Here is a 23,216-nt window from a genome sequence, read left to right as displayed (position 1 = left end):
TTTCATATTACTCAACCACTGCCCCTCTTGCCACTTGGAAACAATTCTGTATGTGTGTGTGTGCACGCGTGCGCGCGAGCGTGCATGTGTGTGTGTATACACATGCACACAGGCTTCGGGGAGGATGGAGGGGGGCAGCCTACCCCAGAGAATGGGAAGAGCCTGCAGCATATTCCTGTGGCCACAGGAATGGAGGGGGGAAGGTAATAGGGCTCAAGGCCTGGAAACCCACTTCAGGCCCCCTGGCACTTGTCCCCATTTGAATATGTTTACAGAAGCTGCCAGCTGAGGGCAAGACTCTAGCCTCTTCCCACCTACCCCTGGCCCTTACCCAGCCTTGCTCAAACTGGGACCTACAGGGGCTGGGGGTGCTGCAGGGAGGACTCCTTCCCTGCCCACCGAGGGGCTTGCAGGTTCACCCCAGGAGACATTCACAGAAGACCAGACAAAAACCTTCACATTCCTTCTCTCGGGTGTGCGCGTGTTCTGACTCTGAGATACGTTCCCTGTCTCTCAAAATTAATTCAGCCTCTCCAGTGCATCGCAAAGTAAATCAAATAAATAACCTGATGGTGGATTTCCTTGTGGACAGAGCCCCCTGCAGGAGGAAAGAGGCAGAGAGAGGGGAAGAGTATGAGAGCAAGGAGACCGGAGGTTTGAAGGCAAGGGGCAGAGGAGGAGAGACAAGTGGAAGGAAACAGGATCTCTACAGACCTCTGCAAACAGGGCAGGGAACAAAGGGGCAGTTTGGAGGAGATTGGGATGGCTGGGTAGGGCATCTGGGGTGCACGATACCAGCCTGCAGTAGTCTTGCACCTGCTGCCCCCAGCTTCTAGCTCTTCCAGCCTTTGCTTAGTGAGTTACTGCATCCTACAGACACCCCCTGTGAGCCAGAAGTTCATGCCCTCTTGTGTGCGGATGCTGTGCTCATCATTATCCGGAGCGCGCAACTCCCCAGACAAGGGCACGTGACATGACTTTATCATCTCTTCTCTGTGCAGCTCTTATAATTATCTTTTAATGATCATTCCACCCTGAGGTTTTAGCTTTCTCTACACAAGAGATCCATGTTCTCTGAACACAGGATACCAGTGAAACAAATGGGCAGTGAAGGAGAATGCTCTGCAAGCTCCTGTGATGCCAAAACCCAGCTGCTGAAAGAACATGGCTTGGGGGGTCACTTCAGGGCACTGCAGGCTGGGATGCAGTGACAAGATGCCAGAGAGGGTTCTTCCCCAAGCCGAGCCTCCTGATGGAGGCATAATGTGTGCCAGCTCCGAGTGGAAAGAACCCAGGAAGGCAGAGAACCAGAGCTGGTTCCCTGGTCACACAGTACCAAAGTGCCCCAAATGTCCTTGTCCTTGAAGCTCTCTGTTCATAGAGACCTCCAAGCCTCACACTGCTGTGTTCAGGGGCACGGAGCAGGTGCCCACAACTGGCAGGGGGCAGACAGGGCTCCCCATTGCACAGGAGTTTCTGGGTTCACAGTAGGGCTCCTCAGCCCAGCACTCTTCTCTCCAGGGCCCTTGGCTCCTTAATCAGAGATACAGTTGGGTCCTCAGTTTGTGCAGGTGGCCTGGACCATGCTGAACCTTTCCAGGACTTCCCCAGCAAAATGTATAAGTCCCACTCAGTGGCTGAAATCAGACACCAGTTCTGTAAAAAAAACTGGTGACCTCCCCACCATGTCCTCCCTAATGCATGGGAGCCCAGTAGGGATGCCTCCTAGAGTGGAAGGATGGAAGAGGCCACAGCCCTGGCCTCACCCCCAGCAACTATCCTCCAACCGTTCAGGGGGTTGAGGGAGCTGATGTCCTCCAGGAGACCACTGCTGGTGAAGCCCAGCAGCAGAGGGCACTTCCCTGAGGGTTAAGTGTTTTGGGCACAAAGGAGTGGGCCCATGGCAACCAGGCTCAGTGTTTGCTGGCAATCTTTTTCTTACGGGCTGAGACCAGGTCATAGAAGGGATCCTGGGTGATGCTGGTCCTGGAAAGGAGAGAAACAGGAAAGCAAGTCAGGGATGAGGAAGACCACAAGGAATAACAAGATCTCCATGGACTCCAGAATGGAGCATCTGTGGCCCCCTAAGCAACACTCTCTTCTTGGACTAGCAGGAAATCCTTCTTAGCCCAGAGCTCCTAGCTCCTAGATGGCTTAATCTCCAGCACCATGGGGGCTCACGAGGCATGGAAATGGGAATGCTTATGTCTCTAATAGGGTCCACTGCCTTTCCCACCCAGAGGGCTCTCTTCTTTTGCCCATAAAGTATCCACTGAAGTGCCCCATGCAGACAAGGTTAGGAAAAAAACCTTTCTTACTAGGTGTAATCCTTGGAGGTTGTTAAGACCCAGCTAGACAAAACCTTGGCTGGGACGATCTAGTTGGGGCTGGTCCTGATTTCAGCAGGGGGCTGGACTAAATGACCTCTTAAGGTCCCTTCCAACCTTAATTTTCTGCGATTCTAAGGTTAGGCCCCCAACCTCTGCATGTTGGCATGGGGCTTCCATTCACATTGCTTCCCTCCACTGCAGCTTGGGCAGGGCTTTCTTCTGCTAGTGCCATGCCTCTCCTAAGCTGAATGACTCATGCAGGGGGAGCCTGTCAATACTCACTTGGGGCCCACCTCTTACCGTATTGCCTCGATCCACTGGTTACGCTCCTCTGGCGTGGGTGCAGAGATCTTGTAGGACTGATGTTTGCCTTCCACTACCTTTCCATCCCCGTCTGTCTTGCAGGCTTTGATTTTTTGCCCTTTGCAGTTGGGATTGAAGAGCTCAAAGCAGTTCTGTGGTGAGAGAGTTGACAGAGATGAGAGGACTAGGAATAGTCAAACCATTGCTGTGCCACCTCCTGCCTTGTGGGTTAGAATGAGGGAGAGTGTATAAGAGTGAATGGGCTCTTATACCCTCAAATGGGGCCAGGGTTTGGTCTTTCCAAGCCTAGAGAGCCCAGCACTTTTGGGGTAGGCCCCAGAGATTCAAAGACAAGGTAAGAAATTCAGGCAACACCCTGCCCTCAGCAGCAGCTCCTGTGCAGTGCTGAACATGAAAACATGCTTTACAGAGATGAAACAGTGACCCTGCAGGGTACATAATTCACTCCACATGGCATACTGGAGGAGATCTCTGCTGTTCTGGGACAGGATCATACTTCAACCAGTGCAATATCAACTACCATGCCACAGAGCCTATGCTGGGTATGCAGAAGAGATGCACAGTTTCTGAGGACAACCTCTTTCACACTATAGAGTGAGGTCTTCTACACCCCATAAGCAGCTTGCTATGGTGTTCCTGACTATGAACCACAGTTTAGGTCTGGGAAGTGAACCCATGTCTGTTTGGGCCATAATTAGCACAACCCTGGACTGAGCCATCAGGTATATGTTCTGGACCCCACTACAGCATACCAGGAATTATTAACTTGAAAAAAATTGCTGCCAAGAAGGAACCCAAATGTGTTGGGCCTGAGTCTTCTCTGACGCCAGCTTAACCCCAGTAGGATGGTGTTACGCATGTCTGAAAGTTCAGAATTGCAGTTTCACAGCCAACCTCTACAGAAAGGCCAAGCACAGTTTGACCTAGAGAAACTGAATGTCCTCTCCCACCCCTTATACTAGCAACAGCCTTGTCTTAGTTGTGGCTGAAGCACTTTAGCCAGGGCTAACATGTGGGAAGTTGACACTATCACTGCCCATGTTGCGCCTACCACTGCCTTTGAAATGAAGGGTGGATTCGCTCCCCGGGAACTGTTGATACAGACCTTCTTCTCAGCATTAACTGGTCTGCTGAGTGAGTGGGGGCAGGAAGAGATACACATGTTAGGGTCTCTGAGAGCACCCTCTTGTCCTGGGGACAGGCAGTGAAGACTTACTGGCTTTTTGGGGTCATCCACTTGCTGAACCGATAGATTCTCCAGAGGGATTATACCTAGAGGTTCTTTGTCCTGGAAGCCAAGCAGGAACAGTTGTGAGTTAGAGGCTAGGTAGACCTAGCAATGTAAAATAGCAGTAGTCACGGAAAAGCAGGCCCCTGACAAACATGGCTTAGTAAAGCAAGGGGGCACCTAACATCTGTGGCTACAATTGTAGCTACAGTTCTGACTGGTAGGAAGTGCCACACAGCTGTTTCTTCTCTGTCTGGATTGCCAGCCAGATTCACCATCAAGGCCAGAGCCTGAGGGTGGGAACGGCAGGGTCTAAACTCAATCCAGAGAGGAAGGAGAGGTACCAGAAAATGTTCCCACCCCACATTCCCCACCCTCTTCTCCAGGTACAGCTGCCTGGTTAAGATTTGTTCGACTGGAGCATAGCCCTTACCGTGGTATACTCAAAGTAGTACAGGCAGTTATCAGTCAAGATGAACCAACGTCGCTTCCAGGTCTTCACCCGGCCTCCTAAGGGCAGCAAGGTCCAAACTGTTAAGTCTTGCATACACCTTCACTCCCCACCTCACTTCAAGCACCCCTTGAAGATTAATCCTTGAATATATAAGTCTTCCTCCCCATACAGAAAGAAGGAAGGTGAAGGTAGGCTAGGAGCTGGGCATAGCTCAGACTGGGGTGGGAGGAGGGGTGCAGGGGGACACCGTTTTTAACACAATTCTAAGCCGACAGTCTGCCAGAGCTGCAGGAAGGGGGATTCTAGCTACAGAGCAGGCAGCAGATTTGAACACCAGGTGTCAGCCTCCTCCTACTGCAGCAGAAGTAAGGGCTACTGCTGCAGACATCCACGCTGATGCTTAGGAGACTCTGGGGACCCTTTTGCAAGAGATTTTCAGGAGAAGAGGATTCAGAGAAATGCATAAAGTCATTGCTCTTACCCAGCTTAAGGAGCCAGCCCTCACGGCTTGGGTTAAAGAAAGTATGTGTGAGGTCATTCCCATCATCTTCTGGAATGGAAAATGGCTCATTCTTGATGCTCTCAAAGAGATTCTGCCCCACACGTGGAAAGAAAGGGAGAGAGAATACTAAAAAGCTGGCATAGACTGTCTTATGTTGTTGCACTGACACATGGACAAACAGAGGCCACCAGCTACATGATATCCAAGTCAAGGATGAAAGGGGAGTAATCTGTCTCCTTTTAACACCCCAGCCCCAGCCAGACCTTAGTAAAATAGACATGCATACCCTCCATGCTCAAGAAACAGTCCGGTAAGCAACTGTGTATAAATACATGTATGCACATACAGACATACACATGCACCGCACATGCATGCACCACACATGCATGCACCGCACACACAGCCTAAGAGGAACTCTCCTAAAAGCAATCAGTCAGGTACACACACAAGTGCACCCTTATAGGAACGATTCCTATAAGCAAAAAAAATCAGGCTTCCCACATTCATCATATGCCCATGTATACAATGTTCAGGCGACACTCCTGTAAGTCAACAGTTGGCATGGCCACACATTTCTACCCCACCTTCCACATGCATAAGATGTGCTTTGTGTGGAGGGATGCAATGAGAAGCCTAATCATTCATATGAGCTACCGGGAACACCCTGATCCATTACATGTATGTGATAGCAGCGTAATAGGGAGGGGAATTCCAGTTTCTCATTCTGGAAAGGGATTTCAGTTGTGCTGCTGGGATCTGACATCATTTATTATGCAAACTCTTGACAAAAGGGCTCCTGTAACTTCCTCCAAATGGCCAAAGGGAAGTGACATGAGACAGCACAGCTAGGCCTGTAGATGTGCTGGGAGGCTGCTCTGATGTGCTGTCATTACAGCGCGTTGGAGCAAACTCAATTAATTGAGTTTGCTGGAGCATGTTAATTAGTTTGTTGTATTATATGTGCTACACCATCTGCACTCCCCCCTTTTTAAAATCCTAGATCCTCCCATACACCCATGTTCTTCCGTGAGCTGACAAACTCCAGTCTGAGAAGACAGTCATGTGCAAACCTATATTGCAGTCAGAGGCCAGGTTCCACTTTGCTTATTTATACCATCACCTTACTCTATAGAATGTCTTATAGATAGTAATGGGGACATTCATGGCAGAGATGCTGCTGTGGGTCAGTAAGGGTGTGAGAATCTGGACCAGGAAGAAGAGGACAACATCAGACTCTTTTCCAAATGGGCTAAGTTCTGTACCCACGTGTGACAAGTCAGTCTCTGCTCTGAACATATTACAAAGGCTGTGTTTTTTTAAGGTCATGAAGGGAAATGTATCCATTTGTCTTGGAAAGCTACTGGGAACTGGACATCTCACTCTCTTAGGGCTTTTGAAAGCCCAGCCCCACAAATCATACAGGTAGGAACAGTCTCAGATACATGCTGTACACAGGCATACCCAAGCGTAGTCTCCCTCACCCCTTTTCATAACCTGTCAGACACACATTGACTTACATATATGCACAGGCCTCACAGATTCACTATGATGCTTATGCACGCTCTCTCACATGTATTTCTCTCTTATGCCCTCAGGCCTATGCTCTCCTGCTCTGCAGCATGCGCTCAGCAGCAAGCAGGCATTCATGGACTCTCTCCTAGGCAGCAGCTCTCCCCGCTTTCTCATTTGTCCTGCAAATATGTGCAGCCCCTTCCTGGAGTAGCCATACTTGGCAAATAAAAGAAAATCCACTGACTATTCCTTCCTCAGTGGGTCTGTGGCTCACCTTGGGGCTAGTGGCCTTGAGGCTTTCTATGAGCTCAGCACCAGTGAGGAGGTGGGGAAAAAGCAGCGCTCTGTCACCCTTAGGGATCAGGGACTTCAGGAAGAGTCACCGAAATAGGGGTGCTTCATCCAATCCCTAGTACATCACAAAGAGAGGCCTTTACAATGATTTAGTGAGGGTCTGATATTTCCTTTCACTCAGCACTAAGCAGCAGAAAGGCAGTAGGGGCCACAGCACTTCTTACCTTAAGAAGCATCTCAGGCAAGTCCCCTCCATTGTCAATGCCTCGATTCATAGACACAAACCTCTCGAAGGGGGGTTTGTCCTTCACATTGGGGTTGTGCAGGCTGGTGTTCAGCATGATGATGGAGAAGGACAGCACATAGCAGGTGTCTGCCAATGAAGGAGAGAGACAGCACAAGAGGGTATGAGCAGGGCAGGGTCCCCAACCCCAAACATCACATCCAGGCCAGGACAGCTACTCCAAACCCGTCCAGGTTCCAGAAAGGGGAACTTGGATTCTATTCACTGTGGAAAGGACCTGCCACTCCATCCCAAGGTTCTCCCAGTGTCTTATGACAGGTCATATGAGGAGGAAGGATTGCCTATTTCTAGGTCTCCAGTTCTGAGTACTCGGATCCCGTGGAGATCTTGAGAGCGTGCCCATTCTAATAATAGGTACTCAGAGCCTGTTGAGGAACAGCTCTGTGTGTGTGTAGAAAGGACAAAAGACCCAGAAGGAGGATATGACTTTTTTTTAACTTCCTGATGTCATTTTCAGATTTGCTTGTTTTATAGAAGGATAGAACAAGGTGGTGGGAGGACAGTTACTGGGACACCACTAGTGTGTATGATACAACACGCACAAAACAGGGGCAGCTCCATCAGAACATAAATACAATGTGGACCCTAGGCATGATGTGCACTCTTCCTGTACAGAGATGATAGGTGGGGGTGGTCTTTCTAAAAGATAGAGCTGCTGTCTGGGCCTACACTCCTGATGGAGATAGACAGAGCTGACTTTATCATGACCCTGCTACTAACAGCTTTCTATATGCAAATCATAACAGGCCTGCTGCTGTCAATGCACAGAACACTAAACTGATGAGATATTCAATACTGGCAGGGGTTAACACCTAAACAGAGTGCATGATGGAGGCAAGAAGTGAAAGAAAGATCAACAAGACGGAGGAGGGGAAGAAGGAACGGAACAAGAGGAAGGAGGAGAAGGGACTGGCAAGAGGAAAGAAGGCAGGAAAGAAAAATCAGAGATAACAGTTGGCAAAGAGAGAAATTAAGATGACAGGAGGCAACTCCTCTTATCAAATGAAAAGCTAGAAAATCTGGGACTAGATCCATGGGTAGTGTAAAACAGTGTGGACTGCTCGTTTTCACAGAGCTGAGCTGATTTACACCAGCTGGGAATATGGCGCTGATTTCAGTAGCATGAGCTCCTCTGTTCTCTTAGGTTTAAGACAAGGCAGGGACAACAGGGGAGCAAGGCTAAAGCCCTATACCTATGGTACAATAAAACCAGGGGAACCACCCAAGCTATTCAAACACTGCCCTTCACGTTTGGCACATAGTAGAGCACAGCCCCTCACCTGTGCCCACCCTGGCCGCCCCTTCCCTCCTTCATGGCTACCTGTTGATTGGAAGACACCCGGGTTACACTGGCAGTACCAGCTGGCAAAGGCTTCCATCATCCGGTCAATCTTTTGGGCTTCCCCAGGCAGCCGGAAGCTCCACAGAAACTGCCTGCAAATGACACCAAGGCAGCAGACTGGTCACAGAGCAGCTAGACAGGTAGGAACAAGCTTCGTTTTCCATGGCCCCTCAACACAGGATCACCAACCCTTCTTCCATGGAAACTGGGGAGTCTTCACACAACACAACACAACACAACACAACACAACACCTTATGTGGAACAGAGGTCCCACTCCTCCCCAGTGAAGTGCAACATAGTACAATAAAACCTCACAGCAAATGTAAGAGCAACATGAAACACCCCCCTGGGCACAAATTGCCCTCTCCATGACACAATATCTCTTCTCCCCCATCTCACCACACATGGTCTCCCAACACACCCTTCTCTGGAAAAAGTGACCTCTCTCTCTTACCACCCAGGTGCATCGTGAAACACCCCAGTGGAAATGAAAGAGTTAAAGGCCCTTCTAAGACACAGAGGTTCCTCTTTCCTAACCCAGGGGGCTGTAGCTGCAGCAAGATGCTCCCCTGAGAAATGCATATCAGTTTCCCCAACACCCCACACAGGACTGACACACTGCACCTGGGAAATGGGCTCCCTGGTATTGCTGCTGTCAGACACCCATGCCTAAAAGCAGGTGGGTCCTCCCACAGCAGGCTATGGGAAGTTCCATCTCAGCTCTGGGCCACCCACCTAGTTCTGAGACATCTGAAGTGTGTTGGCTTGTCTCTCTCTGCAAGCTGATGGGACACAATGGCCATGGGACTGTAGAACCCACCCCACTCTCACCACATTGCTCTCTTTTTGGGCCCTCACTCACCTTAGTGCTTGCACCAGGTTCAGGTTGGCAAACTGGTGGCATTCCACAAAAGCCTGCAGGATCTGAATGTTCAATGAGTCCCTGGTAGAGAGAACAGGGCAGAATGAGGAGGTGGGAAGGAAAGATGGAGATGGTGATTACATTCTTTTATGATATACCCCAAGGAAATTACCCACCACAGAGTTAGGTTTAGGCTCCTCTGTATTCTGACTTCCTTGGGTCATCTCATGCCATTCCCTCCAACGAAGTTCAGCCAGGACCCTTTTGCAATATTTTTATGTTGGGGGATTGCCTCGATATTATCCATACATGGACCATACAGGCAGGGTATCTGCCTGCCATGCAATGCCCCAACATGTTCAGGGAAAACTACTACAAGATGAGATCTCATCCATCTCATGCAGTCTGGATTTAACTAGGCAGGGCTCCCCCAGGGCAAGTACCAGCTTTATTTGTCCATACGAGGGGTAACAATGATTCATTCAGTTTAGAAGCTGATGGCTGAAATTGGGTCCCATGCTTAGTGCAGACTAAGAGAGTTTAATGAGCAAGGAAGGACTCACCGCTCCCCCAGGAAATCCCCAATGGCTGTCTTGTTCAGGCCTTCTCCCTTGTAGAGGAACTTGGCAATATCCTGTAAGTCTGAGGACAGCACCTTATGCTCAATCAAGTAGTGGATCCCCTGGTGAAGGAGAGGCAACAGGTTGTGAGTAAGGTACCAGCTCAAGGAAAGAAGGAAAGAACAGCTCTGGGTGTCATCCCCCTGAGCTTTGCAGACCTGTCTGCCAAAATTCAGCTGTGCTATAACTCCAGCTGCACTTTTTCTCCCTCTCTGAACATAGGTGGGTAGCAGCACCCAGCCAGGTTCCCATCTTATCCCCTCCCCTCATATCCCACAGAGGAATCCTCACCAACATCCCCCTCCCTCTGCTGCTCTGGAGCTGAGCAATTCTGCAGGTCAGACTTGAGGAAAGGTCCCCTTTTGCCTGAAAGCTCATCTAAACCATGCAGAGGGTCCAGTAAAAATTAGTACCCCCATGGTATTATGGCTACACTATCACTCCAACACTACCACAATGTTTCATTTAGTTATTTTGAAATGACTTTGACTCTTGTTTCAAAAGCCAATTTTTAATTCAAAATCAACCCAATAGGAGTGGGAGGGAGGGCCGGGGGGTTAAATAACCCAAAAAATCAAGCAAATCCCCAGAATTTGGTTTGGTCAGCTTGAAATGGTTTTCCACCCTAGTTTTTCTTTTTGGCCACCAAAGTGAAAAATCCATTTTCCCCAACAGTTTTATCCTCCCCTGTGTAATGGTGGGATTATTTTTTTTGCCAGGAAGTCATCAGGCTTAGAAGCAGAGCAGTAGAGAAAATGGCATTTAAAATCTATTGAGGATTGAGAGTTTTCAAAGTATTTTTTCTATGAGTTCAAAACAATACCCCAAATTCTTGGGCTCCTCTGCAAAAAAATTTTAGGGGGGGCACTCAGCACATTACATTTTGACCAGATTGGCTCATTCCAACTATTTTAATATGATATTATAATGACAGTTCAAAAAAAAATGTTGTTTCCAAAAGAAGAACCATAACACTTCCTCCTGTTTTCACACTGCCAAAAGGTTCCCTCCCCCCCCCCACCTTTTTTTTTTTCAGAAACAAACTTTGGGTGAGATTGACATGGTTTCAGAAACCATTTCTGTCAGTGTTTTTCTGACAATTCTGTTCCATAGCAATGCCCACAACACACGCAGCCCTATCTGGGAATAAAGTTATGTCACGTTAAAGGGTTTGAGATGGATGGGTGAATTTCAGCCATGTGCACACAATTAAATCAGGTTCTTTGCATCACTAATGTCCTATTCAGATCTCCCCAAACAGGCCTGATTTAACTTCGAATAAGACACCAAAAGGGTTTCCTCTGTTCCCCTGTGGGGCATAAGCAGAAGCCAACTTTGTGCTGGCCTCCCTCTGCTCAGGGGTAAATGCTGTTCAGCGCGGACCATGCCCTTCAGTGGACTGATATGTTTTATCATTACTGTGTTGGCACACCAGGATCTCTTTGCTGGTCTTTGTGCATGCATGTGTGGGTGGGGAAGAAAGATGGAAAGTTGCTAAGAGCAAGAACAGTTTAACAAAAGCCACTCAGACAGTAGTTGTGGTTAAAGTGATGAGGACGGATAGCTGTATCATAGCATGTGGTTTCCCTTGCTAAGCACAGAAAGGTGGTCTAGCTGAGAGGGGTGAGGGGAAAAATAAAATAAAATAAAAAATCTCCCTCAGGTCTCCTCTTATTTAAACTGATCTCTGAGTTGCTGAAGGGGTTTAGAAATGTGGAGCCTGGGATACAAGGGTGGATTGCTCAACCATGTAAGTCTATCCATGTCTATATCAGCCATTGGGCTACTACAGTTCAGGTACAACCATTTTCTGTAGCTCATGGCATACACAGAAGAATTGTGGCTAGTTTCACATCCAGCAGCCTTGACAGTAACTCATTTTGGGGGTGGCCTTTGTTGTGAAGCCAAACTGACACAAACTTATATCTGTGGACAGTCCAGTACATGTGAAACCTCTATCTGATTTTACAATCTAATTCTTAGCCTCATTCCCAGAGCAGTTAGGGCAGCCTGGACTAATTTGCTCTCAATGAGCAGGAACTCTCTTCTTATGCCTACCAGGGGATGTCCAACCCTCAGTCAGATGTGAGCAACAGGGCCTGGGCTAGGGAAAACACACTTGAGCTCCCTTGGGTGGCAGAAGAAATGTGACTACATTAAGCCTCCCCATATCACCCCTTGTTTTTTTTCTCTTCTGTTTTGGGGGTGCTTTAACTGAAATGGTCTGTGCTACCCATGCAGACATCCCATCTAGTTATGGGGATGCAGTATGGAGCAGTGTTCTCTAAAGAAGTCATGATGCAAGGGGGAAAATGTTTCTGGCCAGAGCAATGAGAAATAAGCCCGACAACTCTTATACTCAGTTCCTACAATCCTCTGTTTGTGCATTGCAATCCCCGGGCAAATGTCTTTGTAGCGGGTGGCTGATATGCAGCAAAGATGAGTCTACACAAGATTCTAAGCAGCCCGACCTCCTAGCAGCCAGAAAGGTGCACCCTACCTTTGCGGGGTCCATGTTGAATTTCTTCCGGCCTGCACTCAGATGTCTGTCCTTCTGCTCTGTTTTCCTGCAAACACAAAGGTGGAGAATCAAGCTTGAATAACAATATTAAGCATGGGATTTCTACGAAATCTATGGAACATTAGTACAGTGGTCATATGCCACTGCTGGCTCTCCTGGCAAATGGACAGGTCCTCACCTCTCGCTTTCATTTTGGAAGCCATCTATCTGGGCAATGACCTCAGCAATCTCATCCTTCAGTTTCTGGAGGAGAAAAAACACACCAAGTGAGTGAGGATACAAAGGGAAGGGAGAGAGGTCTTGTGCTCCAGTCATGCTGAGTGGGCAGTCAACCAAGTAAACCCTCCACCCGCCAAGAACTACTCATGCTGCCCTATTAAACTGGGCATGACTCTCTGTCATGACTTTGTCTACCCACATTAGATGCAGCTTGAAACATGGCTGTCAAACATGGCTGAAAAACCTAGTTAAGCAGAGCCAAGGGGTAAGAGAACATGGACCCATGTCGGCTCTTGAGTGGATGTTGGGTACTATGCCCAACCCATTGAGACCCTTCACCTACAGCCTCTACACTGTGTACACGGCCAGGGAAGGTGAAGAGAAGGCAGGTGAACTGGTGACTGCCCAAGGAGAGTCACTTTGAGCGTGGAGGTGCTAAGTTGTGAAACGCAGGCACTCGTCATTCAGCAGTTACTACACACATTCATCGATGGTTTTAAATGTGAAGTTCACATTGTTTGAGCCTTTGGTAAGGCTGACCTCCAGCCAGATGTGACTGGATGGCAAAAGGAATTAAGTTCCTTGCGTTTTATTTGGGCCTATGTCTCTGTGCCTACTTAGCTGATCAGCCCCTCAGGGCAAGGGCTGTCTCAGTATCTATATAGCAGCTAGAACAATAGAGCCCTGGTTTTGATCACTGCCAATATTTGCCAAACCCAATACTTTCTGGCTTTTCCTGGGACTGTGTCTTTCAGTAATGGAGCAAGTCATTTTAGATTTGCCAGCTGTCCAACACTTGTAATAGTGTACCACAGAAAAGCAGAAATTCCTTTGGGAAAAAAAGCTTTGCTCTTGGACCCGGTGACCGAGCCACACCATACACTGACCTATCACCAGCCAGCTTTGGGACTGCAGTATATTCACACCATTGACCTATAGTCCAGTGTCCTATCTCCTACCATCCCCGGTTCAGATGGTTTGGTTTTCCTGATCAGGTCTCCTACCTCCTCAGTTGGTCTGTGCCTGAAGGCAATCACACACAAACAAACAATGCACATGGGAGGAGTGCAGTGCTTTCCACAGAGAGAGAAATCCCTTCTTGACTGTGACAATCCCTCTGTAATTACCTATTTACTATAACCTTGCTTAATTTTGCTCTTCTTATTCAGGTTTTTATGCCGTGTCCAGGATATCTGAGCACCTAAACATTGTGGGCCAGATTTCCAGCTGCTGTGAATGAGCATGGGGGAAGGAGGGTTGCCTGCACACTGGGGAAAAAAAATTGATATGATGTCTCTCACTTTGGACCTTGGGAGTCTTTTGGACCTAGCCTGTTTGGACCTGGAGAGTCCTGTGAGCGGGTGGGCACCACTTGCTCTAAAGGGCAAATGAAAGTGCTCCAGGGCTCCCTCTTTAGCTGTCCAAGTGGTTCTTCATTCCTTGATGGAACCACAGGCGGATTATGGGGTGATGGTGCTGCTGTCAGTAAGTGTGCCCCTTGGGGAACCAGGAGCAGCTCAGCCCAGGGGTCACCCATGCCAGGGCCATGTGTCCGGGGGTGGATGACTGTACAGGCCTGGTGATACCTCCTGCTGCCATTGCAGGAGCACCCATGGGTCTGACTGAGGTGTGAACTCGTGCACTCATGATCAGCACGGCAGCACAAGGAAAAAAAATTATGATGCATGGAGGCTACAGCCTGTAGTCCTGTAAATGGATAGATTCCAGTTGCTCTGAAGGGCAAATGAAAGTGCTCCAGGGTGCCCCCTTTAGCTGGCCAAGCAGTTCTTCATTCTTGGACGGAACCAGGAGCAGATTATGGGGTGATGGTGCCATTGTGAATAAGGGCACCCCTTGGGGAGCCAGGGGCAACACAGCCCAAGGCACCCATACCAGGGCCATGAGTGGGGGGCTGGATGATCATGAAGGCTTGGCAGGGCTGCCTGATGCCAATCCAGGAGCACCTGTGGGTATGACTGTGGTGTGATGCCATGCCCATGCGACAAAAATAATGTCTGGAGGCTTCAATCTGGGGCAGGTAGTGCGCACCTCCTCATCTCCAGCCAAGCCAGGGCCAAGGGCTAGGGGTGGGTATGGGGCTTCCTGTGGGCAGCTGTGGCTTCAGGAGAGCTGGGTTTTGGCAGTGAGGGGGTTAGTTGCTTGTCTGCACCCCCTGATGTAATTACCAAAGAGATCAGGGGGGTGGATTGTTATGCAGCACCCCCTGCTGTAATTTACTGCCAATTGCTCACTGAGCTTTATTCAGTTTAAAAGCTGTCACTTGTACACAGTGATGTAACAAATTAAAACATACCATGTCAATTTTAATAAACCTATTTAATTTAGTGAGATTCACAGATTCATAGATTGTACGGGGCTGAAAGGGACCCTGCAGATCATCAGGTCCATCCTCCCTGCTCTAGGCAGGAAGACAACTGGGGTCAAGTGGCCCCACCAAGGTGACTATCCAGTCTCCTCTTGAAAACCTCCAGGGTGGGTGATTGCACCACCTCTGGAGGGAGTTTATTCCACAGTCTCGACACCCTGACTGTGAAGGAGTTTTTCCTGGTATTAAGCCTGAAGAGGCCTTCCAGGAGTTTATATCCATTGGTCCTGGTCTTTCCTGGGGCTGCCCTACTGAACAGTTGTTCACTGAACTCCTGATGCACTCCTCTGATATAGCAGTAAGCCACTATCAAGTCCCCTCTCAACCTTCTCTTCTTTAAGCTAAAGAGGCCCATGTCCCTCAGCCTTTCCTTGTATGGCTTGCCTCGCAAGTCCCTGATCATACGGCTTGCTCTTCTCTGGACCCTCTCAAGTTTTTGCATGTCCTTATTGAAGTGCAGTGCTCAGAACTGGACACAGTACTCACACTGTGATCTCACCAGTGCTGAGTACAGTGGGAGTATCACTTCCTTAATTTTACATGAGATGTATTGGTTGACGCATGCCAGCATGTTGTTTGCCCACGTGTTGTTTGAGGATTAAACTTCTGTCATGTGTACAAATGCCCCATTGCTCCAGTGAGTTGCTCTTCAGGACTTGAGCCTAGTTGCCAAGGTGACGGACTGAAAGGCAGAAACTGTCTTTTTTTGCAAAGAACCTTGTACCTGGGACAAGGTCAGAAATGGTTCCATGGCATTAGATAAGTAATGGGTAATAATGAACTGTAACCACCAATACTGAGCCAGATCCTCTATAGGCACAAATTAGCACTGACCCTTTGATGTCAACAGAGCTACCCCAGTTTACACTAGCTGATGGTTTGGGCTGCTAATCCATTAAACTACCTGGCCTTTTTTACAGCATCTTACTTGCAGATCTCCTGCAGCAAGGTTTCACAAGCTGGGCATATGCTGGTTACAGACCATATTGGTGTAACCGAAACCTCAGAATTTGAGTTTGGATTACACCAGGGAAAGCCTCTGTTGTCAGGGATCTGCTATGGATGGTATGTGTTGCTTTGTAAAGAGCTGCACCAGGGAAGGGGTTCTGGGAAGGTTTGTATGTCACGAGAAGCAGGATGGTACCTACCTGAATGTCCTCCAGCAGCTCTTCCCTGTGCTTTCGGATAGTTTCTATTTCAGCCTCTTCAGCCTCAGTCAGGTCAGATGACCCTGAAAATACAAAAGGAAAGCTCAATGCCATGGAGAATGGGTGCCATCTCAGGGCAAGGAAAGCCCCACATCACAACATCCCTAGGTAAGACTAAGTCACTCCCTCTGAGCCCTTTCATCCTGCCAGGGTAACTTGCTTCTGTTTTGAGGCCTCCCTTGGCTATTATAATCCTAGGACCAATCCTTGCTCCGTTTATGCTCCTCAGTCCTGACCCTGTAGTACCCGTATTATACCAGGTCTTATCAGCACACCTTTACATCAACTCCTGTCTGTAATAACCCTCCTGTTTCACTCCCAGCCTGCCGTGAGCTGAATTGTCCTTTCCACATTATTTTATGCAAACAAGCGTGTTTTGTGAACAAGATTTATTTATTTATTGGATTTACATGCCAATGTATTTGTTGGATTTATATGCCACAAAGGCTCTAGGCAGCTTACAGTAAAAACAAACAAACAAAAACATAGCTACTCATAAGAGCAGATAAAATATTAAATAAGATATATACTTCTATCACAAAAACTCCCTAAAATAAACCCAACTTGAACTTTTATAACAACTTTATTATGATAAAAGGTGCACTGAAATAAATGTCCGTTAGAATCGTAAGCTTCAATAAAGCACTGATCTAAATATTAAGTATTGCCCATTTCTGTACATATTTTCTCAGCAATCGAGGTAATTTTATTTAAAAAACAGCAATAGAAATGACTGAGGAGACAGCCTAAGATTATTCCAGGTTGAGGAAGCAGTTTGGGGATTTAGAGCGTCAGAGAAACTGTTGTGGGAAGGTTTTGTTTCCCATGAACTATGGACTCCATCAAGACGCTAACTCGGCTATACTTGTCTCCTTTCTAATTTACAGGAAGTCAAGTAAATAATGACAGAAATGCGAAGACCACAGAATGATTCACAGAAGACCAAGTAGAAAAATTGGGGTGACAGCATAGCTACTAAATATAATCTGAGCACTGCACAGCATGCTAAGCAAGAACAGCAGGGAAACAAGAACCTGAAGAAGCACAAACTAAGAGTACATAGCAGGGCTGAAGGAAAGCACCCCAAGGAGTCAGATCAGCCCACAACCACTGTAAGTGCTCATTCTAGATGAGCCCCAAGTCAGAGTCAGCACTGGTAGGTATACACTGGACCCATTTACTCAAGACATTTACTTTGCAGTTGTCTAATTAGCTCTGCAGTAAAACATTACTGTCTACACATGTGGTGCTATTTGTATGGACCAAACTAATTATCTCTGTCATAGAATAGTACTGCCAAACACAAGTACTAGCTTATGGTGGAGTTTCTGACCCCACAGCAATGCACGTGTAGATGGTGATAGAGCTGGTTGGGGCATGAGAGTGCTTCAGTGCAGGGGCTGCCTGCCAGCTAGCCCCTGCACTGAAGCACCTTTGTGCCCCAGCTACCCCTCTGCAACATATTGAGCTGGACTGGAGCAGCCCTGGGCTGGCAGGTTGACTCCCCAGGTCCCCTGCTAGCCAGGGCTGCTCCAGCCTGGCTCAATGTGCTACAGTCCCAGGCACATGTGCAAACAGTATGCCCAGGAGCAATAAACTCTCCCAGGAGCAAACTGCACCGGAGTTTATTCAGTCACCTTAATAACATGTGTAGAAATGCCCAGCAGGCAAAGAGACACCCACAAGGTACAACATTTCTCCACCCCATGTCAGGTCTGTCTAGCAGCAATCTCCCTCCATTGTTTCATAAGCCAAAATCCTCTGGGCCTCCTGTGTCTGGAGAGAAAGGGGAAGTCTTACCATCTGCTTTGGAAACTCAGTGTGGATATCACACTCAGAACTATTTCTAAAAATGTGATGGAAAAGGGGAAGGAACTGGCAGAAGTGAGGGAGAGGAAGAGGAAGACAAGAATCACAGGTGCCCCCTCTCACTGCGTCACAGAAGATTTGGGGGTGGGCTGGCCCTATTCGAGAGCTTCTGCATGGTCTTCTGTTATCTGCCACCCTTCTCCATAGTGCTGCATGCTGAATGGAGTGAGCCCCCTGCACATTTCATATAAGAGGCATAATTACCACTGTGGATGGCAATGGTGGCAGCAGTGGCAGCTACCATTTTGTTGCCCCTCTAAATGATACTCAGGGCTGGTGTACCAGTCATTCACCCTTGTTATGCAGCTACTCCACATGCCATTGGGCTGAACAATGTTCAGAGTCTCTCCAAGCCACAGCCCTTCCCTGCCTGCCTCCAGATAGTGCCATGAATGCAGGAAAATCACCTTTTTGGGGATGAGACTGCTGAGGCTGGAGAGAGCTGGGTGGACAGGAGCTTGGAAGCTCAGGCTAATTTGCAGTGTGTTCCTCCAATTTGGGAAGCAGCCCTTTGTGGGGGTAGGAGGAAGCTGCCATGTTTCAAGCTACCATGATATGTGAGTTGGGCAGGAAAACCCTACTTGCCCAGCTTCCCTCAACAACCAGTATCACAGGGTATCATGATGCACAGTCTGTTCTGGGGGCTACAGTACTCTGCCTCAAATTCCTAGGTGGGCTGTACCCTGCCTGTCTTTGGGTGCAGCTAATAAGAGGAAAGGCCCAAAGGCAGATTTGCATGATGTTTTTTACAGCCCCACCCCTGGGATCCACAGAAGATGACCAATTTAGAGACAGGAGCAGGCTGTGTAGACAATGAGGAGTTAAATGTCACATAGGTATATACAAACCACCATGCTTCTGGTGCATGGAGAGTAAATAGGAAGGGAATGGAAGATGCAAGCATGATGAACTGTGGGTGTGGCAGTGGGGAACTGTCTAGACTCAAGCCCAGGTACCCACAAACTCTGCTAACTCTGTACTGGAAAGCGAATGGGTGAGGAAGGGGTGGCAGCTGTATATGAGCTCAACCACACATTTGCAAGCCAGCTTCTCAACCCAGATTCAGTTCACCTCTAGGTACACTTTTGAGGGCTTTGAGTGAGGCTGGTAGTGGGATTGGGCCCCTCTGCATGCCATGAGACAGGGTGTTTCCACACTGTGTCCTTGATACTTTTGGGCAGAGACATTTCTGGACATGCCCTAGCCACCTACACATGCAAAAACCTAGAAATGCAGTGGGGAAGTTACCCTGGGGGTCTCTCCCAGAGCTTTTTACTGATGGGGTTGTGGTGTCGAGATACTTAGATAGGACTGCAGTGTATGCACACAGAGGCCAAACATCCAAATGGGTGCAGCTGTAAGCACAAACAATTGCCTCTGCAGTTTCCTCCCTTGTTTAGTAATGGGTGCAAAACTGTGCCAGCAATACTGAAGGTGAACCAGAACCCACAATACTGAGGTCTGCGTTTGACTTTGGGTCCAGGCTGAGCTGTGAGTCAGCATGAAACAGCAGCAGAGCGCTGAGCCCCTTACTCTGGCATGGACACTGCTCCAAGCCTTGCTAGCGTTTTGAACCTAGCCCACCCATTCCCCTCTGCTCCAGTGTAGAAGCTCACTCTCCCTCACCTAATAGAGCCAATGTCCCCATCTGCACAGAGTTCCCTTCTATAGCAGCACACCCGGTGTAAGTCCACAGCACAGGTGAACGTGTCTACCTTTCCACCCAGCCATAGACTCTGATGGAAGCTGAGGCCCACTGGTGGCAGAACAATTTCTCCAAAAACATATGCGTCAGCAAGCTTTTATCACTGAATGAGCCACCAAATCAATGTCATCTCTTGATCCCTAGACAATGCCTCTGACACAGAGAGCAAGGCCGGCTTTTGAAGTGGTGCTGGCCAGCTGTGGTCCTATGGGTAGCTAGGCATTTTGCACTGCTTCAAAGTAGGTCTTTTGCAACTGGCCCATCATCTTGTTCTGTGTTTGTACAGCGCCTAACATCACAGGATACTGGGGCACCACTCCAGAACAAATCTCAAATGGCAAAAATAACTCATTTGGTCTATTCGCAAAAGTAGGACAGCCTCCCTTACATGGCAGGCAATGCATTTGGAGACCCACGCTTTCCTTGAGCAACTAACCTGAAAAAAATATGTCCCTGCTTTGCACAGGGAGGTGAGGGCTCTCCCTGCCCTGGTTTTACTATTCTATGAACTGGTTGCGACACTTCCTTTCAGGCACTAAGGGCCTGATTTTCCTAAGAACTCTACTCCCCTTTAGACAGCTAAAGGAAGTGGCCAGAGACTGCAAAGTGCTCAGTGGCCAGCCTCTCTTGCAACAGCTTGAGAGAACTTCTAGAAAAACTGGCCCCTTGGTGCAGGATTTGACCTGGCGACCAGAGAGTTTTCAGCTCCCACTCTTCATTCATGGCCTTAGCTATGCCATCTATGTGGCTGTGAGGTGATATCAGAGACAGATGGCAGCTGTGTCCTTGTGTTAAGATCCTTTGTTTTTTCCCCCTGGAGCAAGTGTGTCCTCTCCCTTGAAACCTCATGTCCTTTCTCAGAATGGGTCACACCCAATATCTGCCTTTTGGGATTGCCTCCAGAGCACCTTTGTCTACCAGATCCCAGGCCTGCTGCACAGCACCCAGCAAACCAGGAAATCAAAGAGTTTTGATCTTTCTCAGCCCCTGGGTTTGTGGCTAATCTCCTCACACCTACTTCTGCCTCTCTATACGCCGCTAAAACAACTGCTGCAAGAAAAGCAAGAGATTCAGGCCAATCAACCTTTCTTCTTCTCTTGGGGTGGGGGTGAGGACAGGTGGAGAGGTATTTAGCTGTGCTATCCTGAAGTCAGGTAGAGGCAGGGCAGGGTGACACTTCAGGTTGGTGATTCTCAACCAGAGCACTGCAATATACTTTTAAGGGTGTCCTGCAGTGCCATGTAATATTAGGACTGTTAGGTGTGCAAAAACCTTCACATGATTCACAGAATGAGCGGAGAGATTTTTAAACAGGAATCCGTAGTGTCACAGACATTTTGACCCACTGTGGTTTTCCTGAGTTCTTTGCAACAGAAGAATTGCTCTATTATTTTTCTGTAGTTAAAAAACAAGTGAAAGCTCCAAGCTGGCATTTTCTGAGGGGTCCTCGAATCTAAAAAGGTTCAGAACCACTGCCCTAGAGAGTGACTGGTTCGAAGAAGCACAAGCATTTGTCAGCAACAGACTACTTCATCAGGTGCTAACAACCCTCCTCTCTGGGGGGCTGATTTAGTATTACTGTGCCCCAGGTAGTTACTTGCAATGCACAGCGGGTGCAGATTTGCACCACATGAAGACACTGGTAATTTACACCCACTGTCCACTGATTTGATCCTGGTAGAAATGAATATGCTGGGTGCAGTACAAGGGTGAATCAGCCCTGCCTGGTGCAGGAGGACTTTTTTATGGCATTTGCACTCTGTTCTTTCTGCACCTCTATTCCTGTCACACTGAGGCTACATCAGAGGAAACCATTGTATGCAGTCACATCTTGACCACCATCCCAAGTGCCATGCACTCCTGATATCCCAGCTTGGGCCAGGAAAACTGCCCTCTACCTTTTTGCCACCTACCTAGGGTGAATCTCAGCCTCTGAACACAGGTCTGACCCAGCTCCAATTCAAGTCGGTAGGGTGACACTGGTTGACATCAGGGAGGAACTGCCTGGAGTTAGGGGGGAAGCCAATAGCTCGACAGAGAAGACACCTCTCCCTATAGCACATCGTCCACAAAACTACAAGCCCTTTGCAGAGCTTCTAAGAAACCTCTTGTCTATGTTCACCCGTCCCATCCCCATAGCAGCTGCTAGCCCTAATTGAGTCAATCTGACCTGACAGCATTTACAGGACGAGCAGCACTTTGATCAACAAGGCATGGGGAAGATGTGGCCAAATCTCTTTAAGGAAAGACTTACCGATGGTACAATCCATGCTGAAATGACTCTCAGAGGCAAATGCTCTTTGTGCGACTGCGAGTTCCTCTTTCCCCGCTGCTCTTTCAGGCGTCTGGCAGAATTAATGTGACTTCACCCCAGAGTCTAAAATTGTGTCAGCTGGAGGAGTTGCGGCTCCACCCTCTGGTTCCTCCCCACAAGTTTATATGGGTGATGGAAATGGCGAGCTCTGACTGTTAGAAGCATACAGACTCCGGTTACTTCTTACATAAAAACCCACAAGAGAAACCCCGTGTGTCTTTTCATTGCCACTTCCTCAGCTCATTGCTGGGGGTAACTGTGCTCTGGTTTCATCCAGCCTGCTCTTGGGACAGGGAAGCATAAAACAGCTGCTTTAGGGTGTGGTTTTATGATGGAGAAAGACTTCCCCCCACCATAACTCAAAGTAGCTCAGCAATAGGTAGAGAGTGGATGAATATTCCAATATTTGTGCAGGCCTCCGGTAGGTTTCTGCTGCCAATGAAATGACATGACCTGAATCCTTTACTCCCATCTCAAATGGGTCCTCTTCTGACTAGCCTCATCAGGAAGGAGTGGATCAAGCCTAGAGTTGTCCCAGTATGGAGGGAGCTGGCACTGACCTGGCCCGAGCTATGTCTGCTCTGATGAAAAATAGAGGGCTTTAGCCGGCAGAGCAGTCAGTGTGTCTGTCACTTAACTCTCTTCCTCTCCCTCCAGCCCCGGAAGGCTGCTCACTTCCCCTTAAGCTAATCACTCTTGGTTGCTATGTCCGTGGTCTTTTGTACGTGACAGCCCTCATACCTTCTGAGGGAGGAGCCTTCATGTCCACACAGAAAGCTCAGCAGTTGGCATGCACACCTTGAGATCCCCTTTTCCAATCAGCAGGGCAAAGAATCAGCACAGACTAAAAAAAATCTAGCACATGAGGAGTATGGCTATCTGGGCACAGAGCTTTCCCCTCATCCAAATTACAACTGAAAATGTTGAGAGTGTGCCACTTTTCTGTGCCCAGTGGGCATGGGCCTGGCGAGACTCCCACTGCTTTGCTAATGCAGCCCCACCCTGCTCTGTATCATTCTGGGCCGTTCCAGTTTGGCCTCCCAATGCCTTCAACGTGACAGCCAGAATGGTATAACCACCACCCCTAACCCTAACACTGGCCTGGCATCTTGCCAAGAATCAAACACTCTATGATTGTGAGTGATGGGTGTCCTGAAGACCACAGCCAGGTGGCCTGAGGGAAGGCTGTGAATAGCTTGTGATCTTTACGATGAATCAGCA

The 23,216-nt window shown here is 48.4% G+C and overlaps 1 protein-coding gene across 1 annotated transcript; it reads right to left on the bottom strand.

Annotated features, from left to right (window-relative positions):
• Nucleotides 1-996: 996 nt before the first annotated feature.
• CYTH4 (cytohesin 4) lies at nucleotides 997-22,904 on the bottom strand. Its single transcript, XM_019544873.1, has 13 exons — nucleotides 21,936-22,904; nucleotides 16,048-16,130; nucleotides 12,473-12,537; nucleotides 12,274-12,340; nucleotides 9,717-9,835; nucleotides 9,154-9,234; nucleotides 8,270-8,382; nucleotides 6,869-7,017; nucleotides 4,818-4,929; nucleotides 4,316-4,392; nucleotides 3,871-3,942; nucleotides 2,631-2,785; nucleotides 997-1,986 (listed from the first exon to the last, which is right to left on the bottom strand). Exons 1-13 carry the CDS (start codon nucleotides 21,949-21,951, stop codon nucleotides 1,914-1,916), a joined length of 1,182 nt encoding a protein of 393 aa, XP_019400418.1. The 5' UTR covers nucleotides 21,952-22,904; the 3' UTR covers nucleotides 997-1,913.
• Between the last annotated feature and the right edge of the window lie 312 nt (nucleotides 22,905-23,216).

Source organism: Crocodylus porosus, unplaced genomic scaffold (assembly GCF_001723895.1).
Source record: "Crocodylus porosus isolate Cpor-Errol unplaced genomic scaffold, CroPor_comp1, whole genome shotgun sequence".
Lineage (NCBI taxonomy): Eukaryota > Metazoa > Chordata > Crocodylia > Crocodylidae > Crocodylus > Crocodylus porosus.
This window is presented reverse-complemented; position numbering and strand designations above follow the sequence as displayed.

Coding starts and splice junctions, on each gene's coding strand:
- CYTH4 (XM_019544873.1), bottom strand. Junction 12,538..16,047: donor AGCTGCTGGAGGACATTCAG/GTAGGTACCATC, acceptor TTTCTCCTCCAG/AAACTGAAGGATGAGATTGC. Junction 9,235..9,716: donor GGGGATTTCCTGGGGGAGCG/GTGAGTCCTTCC, acceptor TCTCTCTACCAG/GGACTCATTGAACATTCAGA.